Source organism: Mugil cephalus, chromosome 13 (assembly GCF_022458985.1).
Source record: "Mugil cephalus isolate CIBA_MC_2020 chromosome 13, CIBA_Mcephalus_1.1, whole genome shotgun sequence".
Lineage (NCBI taxonomy): Eukaryota > Metazoa > Chordata > Actinopteri > Mugiliformes > Mugilidae > Mugil > Mugil cephalus.
Genome location: NC_061782.1, coordinates 15,846,824 through 15,869,230, shown reverse-complemented (window position 1 = coordinate 15,869,230; position 22,407 = coordinate 15,846,824). Strand labels below are relative to the sequence as shown.

Sequence of the window (22,407 nt, the reverse complement as noted above, 5' to 3'; positions counted from 1 at the left end):
AGTGGAACTGTTTCGAGGTCAATTTACAAATATCAAAGACTCACAAGTCCAAAAATAGATTTATTTCCTCAGTTATTGATCAGATGTCAATAGGTTCAGTCATGTCAAACATAACCTGGGAACATTTTATAATTTAATTAAAAACAATTCAAAGCAAATATATCAAATTCAGTGCGCTTTTACACAAAAATACAGAATCCGATCAGTCACTTCTTATCGATCATCCGACTCTGTCATCCATGCAAACAAACGTCTCTTTTCACCAACAAACCTCTCAATTAACAATCAGTCGCCTCTGTAGTAACGCTGCCTGTAACCCTCATCTGAAAATATCCCTCCCTCTAGCTGAGACTGTCAGATAAATGAAGCATAGTTTTATGTATTTAAAGACTAAATCGTTTTGTTCTTTCTGTGGGTTTAATGGATAATAGACACATATAACACTTGCATAGTCCTCGATACAGTATAATCCTCAACAAATACAAAAAAAGTACACCAGACACGAGTGGAAATAAAAAGGATGCAAAGTGCTCTTTAAAATACCAGAGATTGCTTGTTATTGCTTAAAATATATATATCCTCTTAAACAAAGCTGCCCCTGGAAAAAAATAACAAAGAATGCGAGCGTCTAAATAAGCAAAGTAAACAATATACACCCAAAATAAAAAAAAATTCCAAAATAAGAAAAAAAAAAAGTCGGTGTCACAATAACACTGACCAGCGGTAAATCCCTTCCTCTACTCAAGCAGTTTGAAGCAGACTGGTGCGTTTTTGTGGCTGCTTTTATTTTCTGACTTTCCCAGAAAATGGCAACAATAAAGAGCACTTTTGACTACTTGCATTGGTACAGTTGAAGACCTAAAAAGTAAAAATAAAAAAAGACAACTACAAGTGAAATCTGACACGATCCAGTAGTATGATTAGCCGCTGCCCGCTTGACGGCGATGACGACGGGCGGCCAGTTTACTGCCTGGAGTGGTGTGGAGGAGAAGAACGGTGATGAGTTACACGCACAAAAGGTCGTCAGTCAGTTTTGTAGATATATATGTTTTTTTTAATTTGCCTTACCCGCTTCCCTCTTCTGCACTTTGTGTGGAATATGGAGTTGGTATGTTCCTGGTATTCCCGGCAAACCTGGACGTCCAGGATCACCTACAAAGATACAAACACTCTCAGCTTGTTCCTCGAGTAAAATATTACTCTGGAAAGTAATACAGCGTCTCATCCACTTTGTTTAAATGTACCCTTGTCTCCTTTGGGTCCTGGGTACCCTCTCTCTCCCTTTGGTCCAGAGATTCCAGGAGGACCAGGGATGGTGCCGTACGCTACACAAAAAAGAAAAATAGCACAGATTCAGTAAATATGAATCCAGCTACGACGTAGTATCCCATTCCCGATGCAACGTGTGTGGAAAATCCCAACTCACTCCTGAAGAAGTCCATGAGGTCTGCTGTGATGTTGCCGTAGGACGCGAAGACGCGACTGATACCGGGGGGTCCGGGAGGCCCAGGCAGACCAGGGGGGCCTTGAACGGCTCGTACGCTGGCGCTCCAAGAACTCTGACCCAGGTAGTCCCGCAGCAGGCCTTGATCTGCGGGATGGTTATTGGAAAACAAACATGTATTTCACCAGTGTTAGATGTCAGAACCTGTTCTACCCTGGACCAGCCCGTATCTGAAAACGTAACCTGCCATTTTTAGAAAGTTGCAGGTATTCATAGATGGAAGTAGCCATCGTTGTTTCCTATTTCTGTTGCATCAACTGTAGTAGGCGATGTGGACTGTAATGTCTAACTGTGTATGTCAAGAGTCTTCCAATTGTCTGTACGAATAAAGCTCTAGGGTTTGTCCTTGCAGCTTAATTTGAAAATATTTTGTGGATGGATGCATAATATAACCGTAGCCCTGTTTTAGTCAGCTATTGTTTATATCTCTGCAAGTTGGCACCGCTATATATGTACCAAATTACATGTTAGCAGATTCTCATCACAGTGTACCCGTCACTGGATCGCTTCCATCGTACCGCATTGTGGTGACGGTCATCCTTCATGCTGAAGAAAACTCAAAACATGATCACTCTCTGGAGTTAAAAGGAGCGTCCCGTTATTGACTAGTAACAAAGACGTGTTCACACATTCTGTTTCTTTCCCACTGTGATCGTCTTGAGCCATTTCTGCTGCTTCATCACTTGCACTTCCTCCCACGCTCTCAAAATGTCTTCATTCTCGATGTCAACATCACCGCTCTCGTCCAATCGTCTGTTTGCTCACGTACTCTGAGCACAGTCGGCCCGAAGTTCCTGTTCTTCAAATTCATTACAATTCTTTCATTCCTCCTTTGCACCCATCTATCGTTGCGAGGGGGACTGTTCATCAGCCTATTTGCTCCACCACTACCAGCATCTGCCTGTCCATTTCCACAACTCCCACCCACTTACTAACAGAATCCATATCTCATCTACTCACTCTTGATGTAGTCTGAAACTTTCATGGCGACGCTGGAGTAGTCAAGTGTCTCTGTCATCTTGCTGACGTCAATCTGCCCTCTGCCCTCAGACCCATGGCCGGAGCTTCCCTGAGACAAGCTCTGGCTCTGTACGTAGCCCTGGATGTAACCCGGCTCTCCACGTTCACCCTTCTCACCCCTCGGACCTGGAGGCCCCGGAGGTCCGACAATGGCACGACGAACACTGTCACCTGTGGAACACAAAGTTCATCTGTGATATCTGCACCGGTCTGTGCTGATGTACGTGTTTATGTGTCTGTGTGGGAGCTCACTGGACATATACTGCTGAACTTCAGCACGGATGCTCTCACGAGGGAAGTTTCCACTGTAGGAGACTGATCCAGAGTAACTGCCAGGTGGACCCTGTGGGCCCGGTGGACCAGGAGGACCGGGGAGTCCTCTGAAGCCAGAACCTGAGAGAGAAAGAGCGAATATGAGAAAACCTTGAGTCATTACAGAGATGTACATGTAGATGTACATTCAGGGTGTGTCAGTCCAGCATGACTACCAGAAACTAGAAATGAAGCCATGAGTCTCGTTCAAAAATCATTTTGCACATAACAAGAGGTGGAAGACTTGAGAAGTAATCCAACTGGAAATGCTTTTGTACTCACGCTGCATTTGGATTATGTTTGTAAGCAATCATATTTTGTACACTACATTATTCTCACCCTGAAGGTAACGCTGAATGTCCTCCAAGCTGTAGCCACGACCTCCTGCTCCAAACACCGTGGCAGAGGAGGCTCCTGGGGGCCCCTGTGGACCAGGAGGGCCAGGTTGCCCTGGGATACCAGGAGGACCAGGAGGACCGTGCTGTACTGCAGAACTTAACCAGGAGCGGAATTCTGAATCTGCATAGATGAAGATATGAGGAAGATGAAGATTGTGTGATGTTTTACATACAGTTTGCCTCTCTGTAGCTAAAACGTAGTTCATTTTTAATCTGAAAGAACTAAAATGTTCTCACTTCTCATTAGTGCAGAATAGTCAATTGTTGCCGTAGAAAAGCCGGATGCAGATCCAGCGCCAGGAGGACCAGGAAGCCCAGGAGGACCACGCTGCCCAGGGGGACCTCTAGCAATCCCTCGTTCTGTAAATAATAACAAACTGATTACATGACATCCAGAAACACCTTCCAACGCCTTCCAGCTTCAGTGTTTTCAGTTGCAATCTTACCATTCATGATATTGAAGACATAAGTGGCGATCTCTTCTATTCTGTAAGTGCCTGAAAGTCCTGATGTCCCGGGTGGGCCCGGCGGCCCTTGTGGACCTGGTGGTCCTGACATATATCTCCTCACATCATCTCCTAGACGGATCGCAGCGGAGACACAGACACTCAAATGAGACGATGATGACACAGAGGACTCGTGTCGATATTTAGAGTGCAATGTGTATAATGACCAAATCTGAGCCTTGTGTATGTGCCGCACTCACTCTGAAGCATGGTGATGAGAGCATTGACAGTCAGGGATCCAGAGCCAGGAGGACCTGGTGGTCCTGGAGGACCCCGAACACCAAAGTTGATGCCTGAATCTGAGCCTGAAATTACACGGCACAATTACAGGTTGCACCACTGTACTACTGATGCTCCATTAGTCTGCACCAGTCTCTCTCATCGATTAATATGAATCCTTACGCTGCATGTAGGCAATGATACGAGCAGAGATGTCCTCCATGGAGCCTGAGAAGGTTCCTGGGATTCCTGGTGGCCCAGGTGGACCTGGAGGCCCTTGTCTGACTCTGTCTGCATGAAGCAAATAGAACATGTTAATACTTCACTCTGCAGCCAGCTGATGGTGATCTCTCTTTAGAAAGGCTCTTACTCATATACTCAGTGATGTACTGCCGCATCTCACTAGAAGAACTGAATGAGCCCGGCTGCCCAGGAGGGCCAGGAAGACCAGGGGGACCAGGAGGACCTGAGGTGACTGAGACTGAGCCTGAGGAAAAATTTAACCGGGACATGTGGACTCATGAAAGCTACTGTGATCCATTCATGCTGACGCAAGAGGAAAACACATGACTTAATGTATAACTGTAAATAGAAGGTTGGACAATCTTTATAGTTTTGCATTACCTCTTGAAATGCCTGGGGCACCAGGAGCTCCCGTGTCCCCTTAGAAAGGATAAACAGGATGTTCAGAAACAGTTTACACTAATGTACGGAAAATAAAACACAACATCATTCATAGATTTGAGTGCTGTTTACCTTTGACTCCTGGTGGTCCTGGATATCCAGGAGGCCCTGGTGGACCTGGTGGACCAACGACCCCAACTCCTCCACTGTAAGACACTGTAAGAAGGAATAAATATTCAGATAGTTCATTAGTCCACACATCCTAGGGAGCACCAGAAGACTGGCTCACTAATATTTGGACTGAATCAAGGGTTGGGTCTGACCTCTCTCAGAGCTCCCTGGTCTTCCTGGTGCACCGGGCTGGCCTGGTTCACCTGAGGAACAAATAAGTTATTAAAGAAGGAAGGTTTGACTCACAGCTATCGGTTGTGTGTGTATATATGGTCACAAACAGAAATGCTCAGTGAAAATATTCATATCATAGGAAGATAATTACCCTGGTATCCTCTTGGACCAGGAGAACCTAAAATAATCATGGAGATGTCATGATTAAGTAATGTAATAAAACCAAAAGAGACATCTGGAGATCAGTTTCCAATATCTACTCACCTGTTGCTCCTTTAGGCCCAGAAGGTCCAGGCGGTCCTGGAGGTCCAGGGTAAAATGTTCCTATAAGAACAGTGAAATCAGTGGTACCAACATGTTACTGTCAATCACACATCAAACAAAAACATAAGACTAAGGATTTCGATTATACCAGAGCTGGATCCAAAGCCAGAGTCTCCTTTATCTCCTTTAGGTCCTTGTCTTCCATAACCTTAACAGAAAATATAGACATTAAAAGTCTATAAAGAATGGATGAGCTTCACCTTTCAATAATAGCACTGTGTGTTCCTTTCACGTCATAAGCAATATTTGAAACAGATATTACCTGGCTGGCCTGGAGGCCCAGGTGGTCCTGGAGGTCCTTGTCTTGAATCTCCTAATAAATAAATTTTTTTTAAAAAAAACAGTCAGTGAGTGGATGATCAGATGGTCATTCTTAGATAGCATCAAACAAATCCTATAAAATCATTAAAGATTTTTGATTGACAATACTGCAACAGAGCGAGCTGTTACTTATTCACCTGGACGTCCAGGAACTCCAGGTGGACCCGGTGGACCAGGTGGACCAGAAATAACTGAGGCTCCGTGCGCACCAAACTGACCTAAAGCAAGAATATGGACATTTAAAGGACCAGTGTGTTGTATTTAGTGCCATCTAGTGGCAAAGTTGTAGGCTGTAACCAACAATATCCCTCCCATAACAAGCCTGTAGGAAAATATATGTGGGTTGCTATGGAAACATGGCTGCACATAGGCTCCATGAAAAAGAACAGTTTGTAGTTACGGGTGATTTGTACACTAAACATATGATTATGACGAATGAGAGGAAAACTAGAGAAAACAGCCACAGATTTCCTTGTATATAAAATTAAACATGTACGTTTTGCTGGTGAGAGACTCTGGAAACAAGTGACAAGTAACAGAATTTGCAAGCTGACTGGAACAGTCATAGCCATCACACCTCAGTGTAGAAAAATGGATTTTATTTTAATGTTGAATTCATCATATATTTTCAACATTAATCTTGTTTTTTTACACTTTTTATTTTTCTATAATAACATTATCTGGCTTTAAGTCAGACAATGTGAGACCACACACTTAACAACAAGTACTTACTGCCTGTTCTTGTGGACGATACACTCTCAGTGGTTCTCACTGTGATTCCTGGTTCTCCCTGGTCACCCTTCAATCCTCTGTCACCTTTAGGACCTGTGGAAACAATCACATCACATCATCAGACAGTCTAAATCTAAAAGGCACCGGTTAGTAAGTGAAAAATGTATGATTACCTACCAGATTGGCCAGGCAGACCAGCAGGACCAATGGGACCTGAGGAGGTAAATGAATACATAAATACATGCTGTAATAATCCAGAGATGAGATATATGATATGCAGAGTGTCCAAACAGTTGAGAGTCAGACCTGATAATCCTGGAGGTCCTGCAGGGCCGGGAGGACCAGCAGGCCCAGGTGGTCCTGGGATTCCAATAGAAGTGGAACCAGCTAGAAAACAAAACCGATCATCAAACCGTTGTCTCACCAACAATGGGTTAAAATGTCCATTTTCTCACATTCAGTTACCTGCATTGATAATTCGTCCTGCCTCACCGACATCACCTGAAACACACATTTTACATCAAATACAGGGATTTATATTCAGCATTGTATTTTAGAAAGAACCACATGTGGTCTGCAGCTGTACCTTTGGCTCCAGGTCGTCCTGGATTCCCTGGTATCCCTAACAAAACAAGATGAAACTCATATTGTCAGTGTGGAGAGACGTATTAATAAAACTACAAAACTGAGAAAACTGAGCTTGTTTTCCTGAGATAACGAGGTAAATAACTCAAGATCTTGAGAAAACAGAGGAAATTAACTTGTTTTCACGGGAAAATGGAAAAAAATAAAATGTGAACGCATGGCCACTTAGGGCTTCTGTAAGATCCATACCTGGTGGTCCTTGAAGCCCTGGTGTTCCTATAGAGAGGGAGACGTAATAAATGTGACATTGTCCGGTAACATCAATGAATATTAAAAATATATTGTTCATAAAAGCAACATTACCTGGAAGTCCAGCATCCCCAGGAGGCCCGGCAGGACCTCTGAGTCCAGGTGGTCCGGCAGGTCCTTGTTCACCTGAGGGAGAAATAAAGAAATAAAATGTATGATGATTCATGGAAATCATATTTAAATAAGTCAATATGTAAACATTTAATTACAGAACGACTCATTTACCCCTTGATCCTTTTGCGCCATCTGGTCCAGAAAGTCCTGATGAAAAAAAAAAAAAACAGACGAACGTATAAAAATCATATAACAGCCAGGCTTAATGAACAGACTCCTCTGATTGAGGCTGGTGGTTATTTAATATGTTTGTTATATGAGCTCTAAACTCCAAAGGCAGAAAAAAATATTTGAATTCATTTTTCCATGTTCTTAGATTTGTACAGTTTTTGTTATTATCATGCTCATCACCTTAATTCGGCCCATTCTGGTCATACTGATGTCATAATTCAACATATTAGTTCAGTACAAGACCACCACCGGTGTGTCTAAGAATCAATGAATAATAATTCTGTCATTTATTACGTGAGACTGACGGTGCTTTGTCTCACCCATTGATCCTTTGGAGCCTTTCTCTCCGTTGAGCCCAGGCAGACCTGGTAATCCGGGTTCACCTGTCAAATGAGACAAGAGGATTAGGAAATTCACACGCACAGTTACAACATGAGAGTTTGAAAAAAACACAAAGCAGTGCTTACCTTGAAGACCTCTGAGACCTTTATCACCAGATTCACCTAACAAAAAAAAAAAACTGTTAAAGATAAGAAAACTGATTGAACCAGTCTGGTAAAACTATGGTGGAGTTACAACAAACCTTTGAGTCCTTGAAATCCAGTGTCTCCTCTGTCACCTGCCGAGTGTGAAGAGTGCCGGTGAGTGAGGTGAAAAAGTTAAAAAGTCTGTGTTGAATAAATGGACATTGTTTGTTTGTGTGACACACCTTTAGGCCCAGGTGGTCCTGCCTCGCCACGGAAACCCTGAGAGCCTGGCTGACCTGCAGCCGAAAAGTTAAAGTCAAGTCAACGACGCCACTAACAGTATGTTCAGATGGCAGATTTGAGATAATATTCTAAAAGAATATAAACGTAATGTTCTTCGTGACTGTGAGGAGCTCACCTGGAGGCCCAGAAAGTCCGGGGAGCCCTTGTGCACCTGCAACAAAAGACAAAAGCATTTAGACACCATACAATTATGCAAAAATGTATAAAGAAATAAAACTGAACTGACACAGAATAGTGTAAAAAAGAGCAATTAATTTTTTTTTTTATTATCCTTAAAGTCATGACTAAACAATATCATGTGAATTTCATGTTTTCATTAAATAAAATAGAATTGCAATTACTAAAGAAAATTGTTGTTATTATTACTGTTGTTCCCAGTGCATGTGACATTATGTACTCTGAGAAGCACCAGGACTCAATATGAAATCTGATTTATTTTATATTATATCTTTCCCTGCAGGTGAACAAGGATGAGTTCCTAATCTGACTCAGTGCTGCCCCCTGGTGCTCTCTAAGGTTCATACACTGTGATGCAATAAACTCATTTTTGTTTCCTGTATATTTAAATGTGTAACAATCATGTATGTTCACTGATGTCACCTTTCTGTCCGGGAGCACCGACGGGTCCCACGGATCCAGGAACCCCAGGATCTCCATGAGCACCTGAACAACACATGGAGATGTCGCAGTGACACATTGTTACTGACATAATCAAAGTGTCGTTAAAATATTTTTATTCCCTGCTGTGAATCTGAACCGTACCTTTGTCACCTTTCTGTCCAAAACCTGAAGGTCCTGGATCCCCTCTGGGGCCGGGGAGGCCCTCACGACCTCTGATACCCGGTGGCCCCTCTGCTCCGTGGTCACCTGTTTGAACACGGCCCATGCTCACTCACTCTGAATCAACTCAACAATTACGCTGTGTAGCTGTACGTTCCGTACCTTGGCTTCCCTTCTGTCCTTTTTGACCCTCTGGGCCCGCATGACCCATGGCACCTGGAGGACCTGAGGTGAAAGGTCACAGTCAGTAAAATAAACTCAGGATGAAGAAAAAGTGCAAAATAACGATGATGGTGTTCCTCATTGTTTCTCACCTGGAATACCAGGGAAGCCAGAATCTCCTGTGAAACAAGTAAGTACATTTGATTATAATGACAATATAAATAAATTACATTATGTCACTAATTATAGCTTTACGGGATTTTATTTTTCTGACCTTTAGATCCAGTGTCCCCTGAAAAGAATGAAAAAAATGGCACAGATTAAACACAGTTAATTCAGATCAACTCAAAAACTGAATGTTTTCTTATGAAATCAAAAGCATTTGATTTTCACCTTTAGGTCCAGGTAATCCTCTCTCGCCCTGCACCGAGGAGGCTAGGAAAGCTGAGACAGAAAACAACAGTTTTCATGAATGTGGTGTGTGTGCATGTGTGCATATTCTGTACATATGTGTGTGGGTGCGTGTACAAGTGTGTAATACCTCTAAATGACTGTGACTGCATTTCAGTTCTTAACATGTTCTGGACGGTCATGTGAAGAGTTGTGGCATCTATGTATCCCGTCCCACTGGCGCTAGTAACAACACTTCCACTCTGTCCCATTCCGAGTCCTCCACCGTGTCCGGTATCACCACCACCTCCACCTAGTCCGGTACCGACTCCTCCACCTAGTCCGGTACCGACTCCTCCACCTTGTCCGGTACCAGTAGAGGTGGAACCACCTCCTCCACCACTGGTACCAGCAGCACTGGCTACTTCATTGCCGCCACCCGTGGAGCCACCGCCGCCACCAACGCCAACAACCCCAACCGAGCCTGTTCCTCCACCTCCAGCGAGCACCGTGCTGCCATCGCCAGCTCCCCCTTTGCCGTTTATGTAGTTGATGTCATTGCGGTCACCGGAGTGCTTGAAAGCGCTGGCAGAGTACGGGCTCTCCAGCTTTGCCACTCGACTCTTCAGCTTTCTCACGTCCTCAGCTGAGACAAGAAAAAAAAAAAAAGCAACATAAAATCATCTATAAAACATTAAACAAAATTATTTTTACAAAAAAAATCAAGATGATTCTTAGGAAGTTCTGAGGTTGAAAGATTTTTTTCTCTGTCTTCAATTTTTAGGTTCTTCATGATGTAAATATTGGTAATGCTGCCTCTGAAAATGTGAGTCCAAATGAATCTAAAAACAGGTGTGTCTTGTTTAGGAAGAAGAAGAAGAAGAAGAAGAAGAAGAAGAAGAAGAAGAAGAAGAAGAAGAAGAAGAAGAAGTATGATTATTGGCACTCCCACATTCTCCCTGTTGCTTCACAATCTGAAAACCTCAACACATGTTTAAACACATGTTGCAAGTCTGGTCAATGTCCATATTTATTAAGTTTATATTCGCTGAGAAATCTGAAAAAAATAAAACTCATAGTAGATATTTAGGTAGGTTGGGTACAGGTACCTTCAGGTAACCGTATGTGTGTATCAGTCAGTGAGCGCACAATAGATCTGCACAAACCAGTTTTCAAGAGATTCATATCAGAGATTTCAATTCTCTTTCAGGTTCGCTCTTATCAGACTAAATCTGCATGAACTACTCTGCTGCAGCAGAGCCTCTGATGTCATCAAGCAGCAATTTCCAAAGCGGCTCCACAGACAATGAATGCCAGACTTTATGGGAGCGGGACAGTACCCAGAGATCATATTACCAAGGGGCAGAGCACATTTACTATCTGGCAGTGCTGGGAAGTAACGCTCAGCAGTCTTTAAAAGCTGAAGCACATTTTTTACTGGTTCAAAAACAGTCGCTACCAGATGCTCCATGGCTCCTACTTTTATGTTTTCCACTGTTAGCTGAAATCTCTGAGGGTTGCATAAGTGATCTTTACCCAGAGCGATGAGGCCAAACAGGAGTCCCAGGAGGAGCAGGGAGAGGAGCAGGAGGCCGAGGAGCCACTTCCACCAGGAGCAACAAGCGTCGGAGCAGCAGCAGAATCCTCCGCCTCCGAAGATGCCACTGTCCCTGTGGATCTCTGGAGACGCAGTGGAAAGTTAACTTCTAAACACTAAAATATTAATGACTGCACTAACAGCTAACTAATAAAACTATCAATTAATCTGCGCAAATGCCTGTGAAGCATCACAAAATAGAAACATTTACATTTACATCATATATTATATTATTATATCATTTAAAGAATCAGAGATTATTTGGGATTTGGGATTATTTTTTTTTTCAGTCGATCACTTCAGGTGACCTGCATTAAAAAGTACCTGCATAGGTAGACTTGTCTTTCATCACAACTCCAGAGGATCCATCTGACGAAGAAGTAAATAAAAATCACTGTTCTTACTTTCACACTCAAAGTATATTTAAAGGTATTTTTAACGTCCACTCACAGTAAGAGTTGCCGCTCTCTGTCTTCAGTGGAACTGTGTCGCTGAAGCTGGAAATAAACTTCTCCTTCTTTATTGAATCTCCCGACAGCGACCCTGAAAAAACAGAACAGCACTTTCATGACACGAGTTTTTTCAATTGAGTTGAAGAAAATTCACACGAATAAACTACACATGCACATAAAACATAGACGGAAAATACCGTAGGTGTTGGTTAAGTGATTAAATAAACGTGAATAAAACAAAAATCATTTTAAAAATGTCTTCAAAGATTAAAGAGAGCGAGAAAAAGAAAAACGTGAAAATAATTTTACTTGATAATCAGTAAAAACTGAAATTTGTGAAGCAAGATTACAAATTTATGTTCATCAACAGCTTGCAAGTAACCATCATGGCTGCATAATATGCTTTTATGTAAGAATACTTATAAATCATTTCCAGAGGAAGTTTCTAAATCAAAAAAATGAAGGCAAGACAAAATTCACTGGTTCTCCAGATGGGGGCAGTGAAACTGTGACTCACCTCCTCCCACGTGAGCGCTGCCGCTGGTGAAGTGCTTGCCGCTGTCTTTGGTCAGGATGAGCATTTCTGCGTCCCTCTTGCCTGAAAAGTTCTCTTTATCGGACGCCATGAACTTGTAGTCTTTCTTATAGGAATCATCAGTTTGGGATCTGCTGGCTAACAACAGGAAAAAAAAAAAAAAAAAAAACACCAGTCAGGAATCGTTTAGCATTTGACACACTTAGGTGACTCTTTGTTGGAGACTCACTTGTTGAGACTCCGGTGCTGATGACGCCGACGCCGTTTGACACGTTCTTCTGAACGCCGTATCCTATAAACACAGAATCAGATAAACACTCAAAGAGAAAGGGGCTGATTTGATTTATCACAGTAGAGTTCAAATGTATGTGGCACCTCCAACGTTGGCGTTCACATTGGCTCCGCTGGTGGTGAGCACGCTGCCAGAGGTGGGGGCCAGGTTATTCTGAAAGCCGTAAACTATAGGCACAGAAACAGAGATTTGATAAAATAACGTAAAACAATAAAACACAAATCTTTGAACATAGAGAAACAACTAGTAAAAGAAAGTGGAAGGCATATGAGACAAAAGTGACATAAATAATCAAACAGAGCTGATTATACAATGTGAATAATATCACAGGTTTAATTAAATATATAAATAGAGCAACAATTATTAAATATAAATATAAGTTAATGAATTTACGATTATGTAAACCAGCACTGAACCTGTATTAAATCTGTACATTTCAGTAACTGAACCTTTTAGGGTTTATTTTAATACACGATAAAAAAAAAGTGCTAAATAATTTACTTGATTTAAAGTGTGTATTGTATTTAGGTTGCTGTATTTTGACAATGAATATCAGTCAAAATGGTTTATGAAGTTACAGATGTTAGTGATGGTACAGTTGAATCATGAAAAGAAGGTGAGATTTGTTTTAGAGTTTTAGTGTTTAAGACTTTTACTGGTAGTCGTAATATGTTTCTAATACCACAAAATCTTATCTTCTTGTTTGTTTATTTACTTTTAACATTTAGGGGGGTTTGGTCTCACCTGACAGGGATGACGGCAGGGTGGTGCCGAGCGGCGAGGCGCCCCCCGACATGTTGTTGGTGCTGATCTGGCCGACCTGTCCGGACTGTCCGGACTGGTAGGCGTAGCTGCTGGTGTTGCCAGCGATGACCGTGGCGGAGGCAGACGGCAGCGTGGAGGTGGACCATGAGAAGGTGGGGAGTGTGGAGTCCAGCGTGTCATACTGACCTGATCTCAGGCCGGTGTCATACTGGACTGACTTCACACCAGTATCATAGTGACCTGACTTCAGACTCATATCGTACTGGCTTGATTTGATGCCAGTATCATACTGCCCTGATTTGAGACTCATATCATATTGTCCCGACCTCGTGCCAGTATTATACTGGCCTGATTGCAGGCTGATATCATACTGGCTCGTTTTGGAGCCGGTATCAATGTGCGCAGAAGTCAGGGTGGTTTCATACAGGCCCGACAGGTCGATGGTGTTGAACCCGTTTGATCTCACACCAGGGCCAAATGAAGTTGCAACTGCAGGAGACACACAACGAAGACAGATATTAAGAAAGTGTTTGTGTCTCTGATATTGTAAAACTCTTTTCATCCACAAAAAAAAAACAGTGAAGAAGATCATTCAAAAAGTTCTAAATCTAAATATGTCTTGCTACACAATACAGTATACAACATCGCCACCTTCAAGGAAATATTACTCTACGTTATTATTATTGTATTGAGATGTTAAAAAACACAAAAGTGATCCAAGACACCCGATCTCAGCTACCGAGAATGGGGAGAGGGGGCGTGAAAGTCATCCGAGCACGTCTACAAGCATGTGTAAAGGAGACAAAAAGTCTGTGCATGTTAAGTATGTGCTTAACTATGTGCATGTGTGTGACCCTGGTAACAGTATATACCTGACTGAGTGGCCACTGAGACGGTTTTGGCCTCCACGCCTGACTTTTTGGGAACGGGCAGGGTGATGGAGGCGCTGGAGGAGCGGGTCGGGCTGACGCTGCTGGAGCGTCCCTTCAGCAGCTTCTTCACGTCCTCCAGCTCTGCCCCTGCACAACCACACACGCAGCGCTCAGCAAACACATGCAGTGGTGAAATATGTCGCAGAGAAATTGAGATGTGATTGAAGCGGGTTCAAAGCTTAAAGACACCTTATAACGCCTCGCTTGTTTGTGTGTTTTGCACGCACGTAAAGTCAGTGCTGCAAGGCCTGCAATTAATTAATGAATGGGTTGTTATTAAAGACTCAAATGATGTCAGTTTTATTTTATTTTATACTTATGTATTTATTATATTCACCTATTTTTCATTTTACTAGTGGTATTAAAGAGGTTTTTTTTATGTACAACTGAGACTGTGACCAAGTAATGTCCCGCGTGGATCGATAAATTCTATTTAAGTCTAATATCCAACACACTGAGGTAACTGAGAAAAAGTGCAGTGCTTCTCCAAAACTTGGAAAGCATTCATGCAAAAGCACCTTTTACGCTATTTTTAAGTAAGTGCCTCAGACCCGCCTGAGGAGGCTGAAGTTGGCACAGAATCACTTAACGTTACGAAATGTGGATTAAAAAACAGCAGTTACAGACTCCGATCAGCAGGGGGAGCAACGGGTAAAAATAAAAACCTCAACAGTTTTGGTTCAAAACAGGAGGCGGTGCGCACGGTGACTCATGTGTGCCGTTTCTGCCACCACAGATCTGCTCCATGGCTTGTTCCACACATGAACGCAATGCAAACAAATGTACATTCCTCCCAGCTCAAACACGGGCCCTCCTCGCGTTGCTGTTGCAGCATGTTGGAGGGACTAAACGGCACATGTGTTACTAATTGGGCTTTTCGCGGAAACTTGCATGTGGGAAGTGAATTCACGATATACTGAATAACGAGCCAAAGGATTTGACAGCAGCGTAATTCAATGCACACAGAGATGAAAGATGCTTTGTCGCTTTATGGGCGATTGCATAACGACGGCCAATGGGTCGAGTGGTCTTACATCTGGAGGCAGAGGGGGAGGCACTTTGGAGCCTGGCTCGGATCTCGCTCTCTGGAAAAAAAAAAAAAAAATCATAACACACAATGGACAAAGGAATCCTGATTTAATAAAAAGTGACTGGGGACAATTTGGAATTCAGATGGCTTAGAAATAATGAAGGGTGGGGAAGGAGTGGGGGGTGGGCTATTGAATACCTCTGCTTTCGCTCCTCCCTCGTGTGGCACTGGAGCCTGAAAGAAAAACAGACACATAAACACAAATACACACAGACGTGTCTTTATTGTGGAATAAGTAAGTGCAATCATTCCCTCTTACAATAGTTTCCATAGTCTTTGCGTGTTAGTTCTGGAGAGGAGTTAGCGCTGGAACTTCCTAAGAAGAAGAAACACAATAGACGTGTAAACCCCACCTCTGAGCTGAGCCCAGCAGCTTCCTTCAAGCTCCTGGTTCAGGCAGCTCTGATACCAAGTGTGCAGCCCCTGTTTTATTAATAGGACCTCACCGTCATAACCTCCTGAGCGGCTGGATATGATCTTCCTCTCTCGGAAACCTGGCGACAGTCCTCCTGATGAGCCAGCAGTCTGGGTTCTCCTGGTACCCCCGGACGAGCTGGACCTGACCTTTGACACAGAGCTCACGTGATAACTGCTGCTGCTGCTCCCCCCGCCTCCTCCTCCTCCTCCTCCTACAGAGCTCACAAGATAACTGCTGCTCCCACCACCTCCTCCACCTCCTCCTCCTCCTCCTCCTGAGCCCAAAAGGTAGCTGGTGCTCTCGCAGCTCCCCGCTCCTCCTCCTCCACTCCCGTACTCTTCTCCATCGATGTAGCTCCCTCCTTCGCCTCCACCTGAGGAGTCTCCTCCGATGTAGATACCCGAGGAGGAGCTGTAGCTACCGGTGTTCACGCCTACGGAGGCTGGAGGGGCGAAGCGGACAAGTTATTTTTGATTTCCTGCACTGATTTGCAAAGAAAATGCAAAAAAAAAAATCAATTTAGACTGAAGTTTTCCATTGTACATATTGAGCTGACCTCCAGTGCATAAAGCAACGGGAGCAGTCTAAAGGAAACAATTAGAAGTTATCCAACACTGACTTTTACTTTTTATGTTTTTTTAATATAATTAATTATTATTATTATTATTAAAACAACACAGTTTCTTTACAGATGCATATCATATGAAATAAAAGGAAGCTACGGGCTGTTTCTGACAATAACAGTGGTTGCATGTTTAGCTCATGTCATCAGAAATATAACCAAAATAGTTTCCCATTTAATTTGCTGTCAGTGGACAAATGGATTACTCAACTAACTTTCAATAAGAAAGCAGAGATATTTCTTTCCTGCTGTCTCTTGTTGCACTGCTGCTCTGTCATCATGAATTCCTTGTGTGGTGATCATTGAAGGTATCTTATGTTGTATTATGTTAAAATATAAATCTCCTGCACATTAGTTTTTATTTGTAGAAAGTACAAAGTTATACCCGCCAAGTAATTAAAGAGCAATAAAAGAAAGAGGACAATGTTCCCTGATAAGGTGCTGCGGAGCAGAAGTATAGAGTGAGATTATTTCACCGTCATAAAGTACCTGAAGTGTGTACTCAGTCGCTCTCAGGCTACATGATGATAACACTTTAGGTTCATGTGTAATGCAGGACTTTTTCTTGTGAAGGGGTATTTCTAATTTCACATAAGAAAAGGAAATAAAACAAATTTCTTCAAACAAAACCCTCTCAAACCCTCAACTCTTTCCTTCTACCAGGGGTTATAAATACCACACTTCTCAAAACTCTGCCCCGAAGACAAAGCCACAGCTTCCCCAGTTTTGGGCCACGAGTGGAAATTTGCTCTCACTTGAAGAGAAGTAGGTTCCGTTGCTGCTCTGGGTAAAGACATTTTTCTCCAAGCCCAGCCCTCCGACACCGCTGGACATATTCCTGTGATTTGATCCGCTGGTTCCCTCTAGCAACGAGAAGACACAGAGCAAAACAAGGAGGACGCCGTTACTCATGGGGTACTTCCCTCAGAGCCGGTCGGCTGTGATTACTGAATTATGCTTTCGGTTCACAATTACTGGCATGGAAGGATGAAGAGAGACTCACTGGGTGGGAGGGAAGTCAGCCTGGTTGTGGAGGTTATGGTTTCTGTCACAACTGATGGAAAGAAAGATGATCATCACTGTGCACACTGTGTTTATGTCCATATGTCTATCATCATGGGAGCTGCTACGGTGACTCCTATATGTTGATAGCAGCTGACAGCTGAGCTTTAAAACGGAAGTTTGAATTAATGTCACAGAGGTGGCTCCACCTCGTTACCGCGGCTTCGATTTCACTAACACGTACTAAGAAAAGGATTTACAGCGGTGCAAAAAAGTGTTGGCTCCCTTCCTGATTTCTAATATTTTTTGCATGTGTGTCACACACTTAAAATGATTCAGTTCATTAGACAATTTTAGATATTAGTCAAAGGGAGCACAAGTAAACACACGATGTAGTTTTCAAACAAAGGATTATATTATGAGGGGGGAAAAAATCCAAACCTAGGAGGCCCTTTTAAAACAAACTTAACTGTGGTTTACCACATCTGAGTTCAGTTTCTCTAGTCACGCCCAGGGGTGATTACTGCCACACCTGTTCTCAATCAAGACATCACTTAAATGGGAGCTGCCTGACAAAGAGAAGTAGACCAAAAGACCCTCAAAAGCTGGACATCATGCAGAGATTTAAAGAAATTCAGGAGCAAATGAGAAAGAATGTAAGTGAGATCTATCAGTTTGAAAGCCATTTCTAAAGCTTTGGGACTCCAGTGAACCACAGTTATCCACAAATGGTGAAAACATGGAACAGTGCTGAACCTTCCCTGGAGTGGTCGGTTGACCAAAATCACCCCAAGGGGTCACAAAAGGCCCCACAACAACATCCAAAGAACTGCAGGCCTCAGTTGGCTCTGTTGAGGTCAGTGTTCATGACTCCACCATAAGAAAGAGACTGGGCTAAAATGGTCTGTATTGTAGGTCAGAGTTCAAGACCAAAACCATTGCTGAGCAAAAGGAACATAAATGCTCGTCTCAGTTTGGCCAGAAAACATCTTGATGATCCCAATGATCATCCCTTGATGACTTGGGGAAAACACTCTGTGGACTAACAGACTGAAGTTGAACTCGTTGGAGGGTGTGTGTCCCATTACATCTGGTGTAAAAGTGACACATCATTTCAGAAATAGAACATTATGGCGACAATATAATCTGATGGTGGTGGTGTGACGGTCTGGGGCTGTTCTGTTGCATCAGGACCTGGAAGACTTGCTGAGAAACCATGAATTCTGCTGTCTACCAAAAAATCCTGAAGGAGAAAGTCTGACTATCTGTTCATAACCTCAAGCTGAAGAGAACTTGGGTTCTGCAGCAGGATAATGATCCCAAACACACCAGCAAGTGATGAAGAGAAACAAAATGAAGACTTTGTAGTGGCCTAGTCAAAGTTCTGAACTGAGTCCTACTGACGCCTTAACAAGGTGGTTCATGCTCAAAAACCCTCCAATGTGGCTGAATTACAACGATCTGTAAAGATGAGTGGAACAAAATTCCTCCACAATGCTGGAAAAGACTCATTGCAAGTTATCAGTTAACACTTAATTACAGCTGTTGCTGCTGAGGCTCGTCCGACCAGTTATGAGGTTTAGAGGACAATCACTTTTTCACACAGGGCCATGTAGGTTTGGATTTTATGTTCCCTTAATAATGAAAACCTTAATTTAAAAAGTGCATTTTGTGTTTACTTGTGTTATATTTGACTGATATTTAAATTAGTTTGATGATGTGAAACATTTAAGTGTGACAAACCAGGAAGAAATCAGGGAGGGGTCCAAGACTTTTTCACAACAGTGTATACGCAGCATAAACGAGTCTTTTAATAACATTACTAGGGTCAGCTCAGGAAATTGGTTTATCCTCCTCTGACCTTTTGTGTAAAATCTTGTGATTTACAGCCTTAATGAATCATTCTGTATTTGTTAATTACAAACATTCAAACCTGCACACTTAAAATAAGACATTTATATCTGTTTACTGAGCACTTCACAAATGTTTTAACTAACGACGACAAAACCCTGAGACACTTTTCACCTTAATGTTGTTCTTATCAGTGACGAGGGTTAAATGATTTACTACTCGTATAATAAAACCATCAGTAGCAAAGGATCAAACTTAAATCAAACGTGACTAACTGCTGCCAACATTTCTGAACACTAAACAAAGCGGACTTGTTGAGACGAATCAAGATCCAATCGTGAAAATTAACAACTAAAGCGTCACGTAGGAGTATTATGTGGGTATATGTCGGTCTTTTTTGAGGGGGCATCACAGTTTTGGTTTTCATTTCTGGTTCATCCTGAGGCCTCCACGTGTAGCCAGTCGTTCCTGAGATGATTCAGTCGTTATGGCACCGTGTGGTGTTACAAACCGTAAGTTCATTAACAAACCTTCAGTCTCAATTTGGATTTTTACAAATTCTCACTTGGATCTGTCAAATCAAAGCTCCTCAAAATAAACAGGCACAGCAAGTAAAAAGAAAAAAAAAAAAAAAAACAGGCAGAAGTTTGTCTAAATTATAGGTGTGGATAATTGATACCAATAACTTTCTTCTTCCACCAGGAGGCTGTTGTTCCCCTGCTGCAGCCTGGCCACTTTTACTGGCTTCAGTTGGAGATAATGTGAATTCCATTTCAATTTCACACTGCCTTTTTGCTCCTGACCTCCTCCGCCTCCCCTCTCTTCTCATCTCTACTGTCCCTCTTCCTTTTAGGGATTTCTGTGTCTTTCAGGGTCAAGGCTATTCGGTGCATAAAAAAGCACTTACAACTTTGTTTGTTTTTTTCCTTATGATCTTCTCAAACCCTTCTTTCTGTTCTGTAAAGAATATTGTAACTCGTAGTTTGAAAAGAGCAGCACGGGTAAAGTTTAAACGCTTTGTTTTAGAAGCGACATTTGAGACGAGGGGACAGTGGACCGTGCGTTTGTCTCACTTAACGTCAAACGTATAATCGGGGCCGGGCTTGACGCTGCTATTTTTCTCTTGTGTCGAAAGGGCAAGATGAGCCACGCTGTAAAATTTAGCCGTGGAGGGAAACCCAGGGGATGATTTACACCCTGAGAAATGAAAACTGAGACGAGTGAAGGCATGCCGCGATGTTAGTGACCGTAAGCCCCCCCGAAAAAAAGAGAGACAAAACCATCACCAAGGTAAAGGATTATGTAAGGCTCTGTGGAACGTGGGACACTGGTTTTTGAAAACCATTTAGTTTGAGGCTTTGTGCAACGTAAATTCAAGCACATCAACCAGTGGCACATAAATAAAACCCAAACTGTCTTTATACATTAGCATATAACTGTGTTTGTTTGTCTGTCCGCAAAGTCAAAACTCAATGAGCAAGTCCAGAAATCTCACCCTTTTCTCCCGAGATGTCCATCTGCCTTGTTAACTCGTCCATCCCATCTTATCTGCTGAGACGATGATAAAATATTGGCCACAGTCACGTGGATTTCACTGTCAGCTGTTTGGCCCTTAATTGTGGTTAAATGGCATTTTAATAAACATTTGAAGGAGGCAAGGACAAACAGTTATGCCAAGAAAGACTGGGGTTAAAGGTCGGGCTGCTTGTTTACTGTTTCGCAAACGTCATCTTGTCAGTCTCATGATCTGATTACTTTTGAAAAAACCACAATCAAATACTTTCAAATCTCCAGTTTGTCTCTTGAGCAATGTGACCCCAGTGAAGGAGTGACCACAGGGGCGGGTTTGAGGGAATACAGATGCCACAAAAAAGAAAAAAAAAAAAAAAAAAAATGCTGAAACACATCACCTATAGATTTCAGCAGACTTTGTGTTTACTTTTGTGTCTTTCAAGAGCAGCCTGACAAAAGGACAAAAGGAGCAGCGGATCACTGCACAGCTCTGAAAGACCTTCCTCTCACCGCACCCTTCCAGCCAAGGACATTTAACCGCATGTGCTTCATCTGCGGCACACTTTGACTTAACACTTTTAATAATCTGTGACAAAGGTAAATATTTCTCAGTCTAATCTAATTTAATGCCCATGAAGTTAACTGTTAATGCCTGAACCTGATCTCAACGGCAAACATAAAAGGTTGATGTCAAATAAAGCTTCTTGCAACAGCCAGGCCAGATCCTGTGGCCAGTATATTTAGACGGATGTAAATAGCACAAGCAAAAAGCAGATGTAAAACTATCCTAAGTGGAAAACGATCCCAAAAATCCCCCACCGGATTTTACAAACAAGGCGAGAAGAAACTCATAAAAGGTTTGCAGAGGACTTAAAGCAAGTCAGGCCTGTTAAATAAAAATAAAATAAATAACTTGACAGCCCATCACCAAACTCCCAGGATGCAGTTGTTAGTGCAGAGATGCAGCGGCCAGGTGGGAAGAAAACATCCCTAACATCCAACAACAACAACTTTTTAAAGTAGTCTCCAGGTTATTCCGGTGCCTATTCTGTGTTGTTAAAGTCCGTACCTTCAGCCAACCTCGAACAAGTTATCAGTCAAACTCCTCTCTGGACGCACCGACTGCAGGAACAATCTGCGCGAAGCTGACGGACGCGCAGGGATGTTACTATACGGTCCTCCGTCCTTTTGTGCCTTTTTGCTCAAGTTTCCCAGGCAAGTCAAAACAGAGATTTGGGCACGGAGCCCAGCCGCGCCCAATCAGGAGCGCTGCAGCTTGGCAAGGCAGGTGTAGAAGGAGACGGCGAGAAAATCCGAGTTTTAAAAGGGAAAAGGAGCGCCTGCAGGGATCCAATTAAGTTTTCAGTCTCAGCCCTGCAGACAAAGATAGTCGTCGACTGAGAAAAAAGAAAAAAGAGAGAGAGAGGGAGAAAAGGGGAGAGAGAGATGAACTCCTCCTGTTGCTGCTGCTGCTGCTTAACTGCTTTGCTTTCCACTTTTTGTGAAAGTTTTGTGGAGGAGGTGGTAAAGGATTGATTTGGGAGGTGGGATTTTTTTTTTTTTTGCTGCGTTTCTTTCGTTTTGGGCACCACTGCAAACAATTCAGGGTCTTTGCTGGTCTACAGCAAACCCATCAGCTGGAACACATCTGGTGCACATATTGGAATGAGAAACTGAACCTTGAATGCTCTGGTTACAGCCACTTTGTTATTACATAACCATTTAAAAAAGAAAAAAAAAATACCCAGTTTAA

The 22,407-nt window shown here is 42.7% G+C and overlaps 1 protein-coding gene across 5 annotated transcripts; it reads right to left on the bottom strand.

The window, feature by feature from the left end:
- Window positions 1-40: 40 nt before the first annotated feature.
- Window positions 41-22,156, bottom strand: col17a1b (collagen, type XVII, alpha 1b). 5 transcript variants are annotated; one of them, XM_047603723.1, is made up of 56 exons: window positions 21,724-22,153; window positions 20,638-20,753; window positions 17,293-17,343; window positions 17,045-17,152; window positions 15,696-16,109; window positions 15,509-15,565; window positions 15,388-15,423; window positions 15,194-15,244; window positions 14,100-14,246; window positions 13,207-13,716; window positions 12,546-12,629; window positions 12,400-12,462; window positions 12,153-12,308; window positions 11,634-11,726; window positions 11,508-11,552; window positions 11,123-11,266; window positions 9,738-10,232; window positions 9,590-9,640; window positions 9,471-9,488; window positions 9,349-9,375; window positions 9,197-9,259; window positions 9,017-9,121; window positions 8,855-8,917; window positions 8,370-8,405; window positions 8,194-8,247; window positions 8,068-8,103; window positions 7,952-7,987; window positions 7,805-7,867; window positions 7,425-7,460; window positions 7,254-7,325; window positions 7,140-7,166; window positions 6,892-6,927; window positions 6,771-6,806; window positions 6,612-6,692; window positions 6,483-6,518; window positions 6,306-6,398; window positions 5,711-5,791; window positions 5,515-5,565; window positions 5,341-5,400; window positions 5,193-5,252; window positions 5,080-5,106; window positions 4,907-4,957; window positions 4,716-4,799; window positions 4,584-4,622; window positions 4,330-4,446; window positions 4,143-4,250; window positions 3,941-4,045; window positions 3,681-3,812; window positions 3,472-3,594; window positions 3,176-3,355; window positions 2,777-2,917; window positions 2,465-2,695; window positions 1,427-1,591; window positions 1,245-1,325; window positions 1,069-1,152; window positions 41-970 (listed from the first exon to the last, which is right to left on the bottom strand). In XM_047603723.1, the coding sequence occupies exons 2-56, from the start codon at window positions 20,678-20,680 to the stop codon at window positions 921-923; spliced, it is 5,436 nt and encodes a 1,811-aa protein (XP_047459679.1). In that variant the 5' UTR covers window positions 20,681-20,753; window positions 21,724-22,153; the 3' UTR covers window positions 41-920. The 5 variants fall into 5 exon arrangements, with proteins under 5 accessions (XP_047459679.1, XP_047459678.1, XP_047459677.1 ...); XM_047603722.1 differs by having other exon boundaries at window positions 20,638-20,693; XM_047603721.1 differs by having other exon boundaries at window positions 20,638-20,690; window positions 21,724-22,152.
- Window positions 22,157-22,407: the final 251 nt, after the last annotated feature.

Bases quoted from the DNA above. Each gene is read 5' to 3' on its own strand.
- col17a1b (XM_047603723.1), bottom strand. From the start codon at position 20,680: ATGGACGAGTTAACAAGGCAGATGGACATCTCGGGAGAAAAGG. The intron at 17,153-17,292 runs GTGAGTCTCTCT...TCTCGTTGCTAG, and splicing joins GCTGACTTCCCTCCCACCCA to AGGGAACCAGCGGATCAAAT. The intron at 1,326-1,426 runs GTGAGTTGGGAT...TTTTTTGTGTAG, and splicing joins CCTCATGGACTTCTTCAGGA to CGTACGGCACCATCCCTGGT.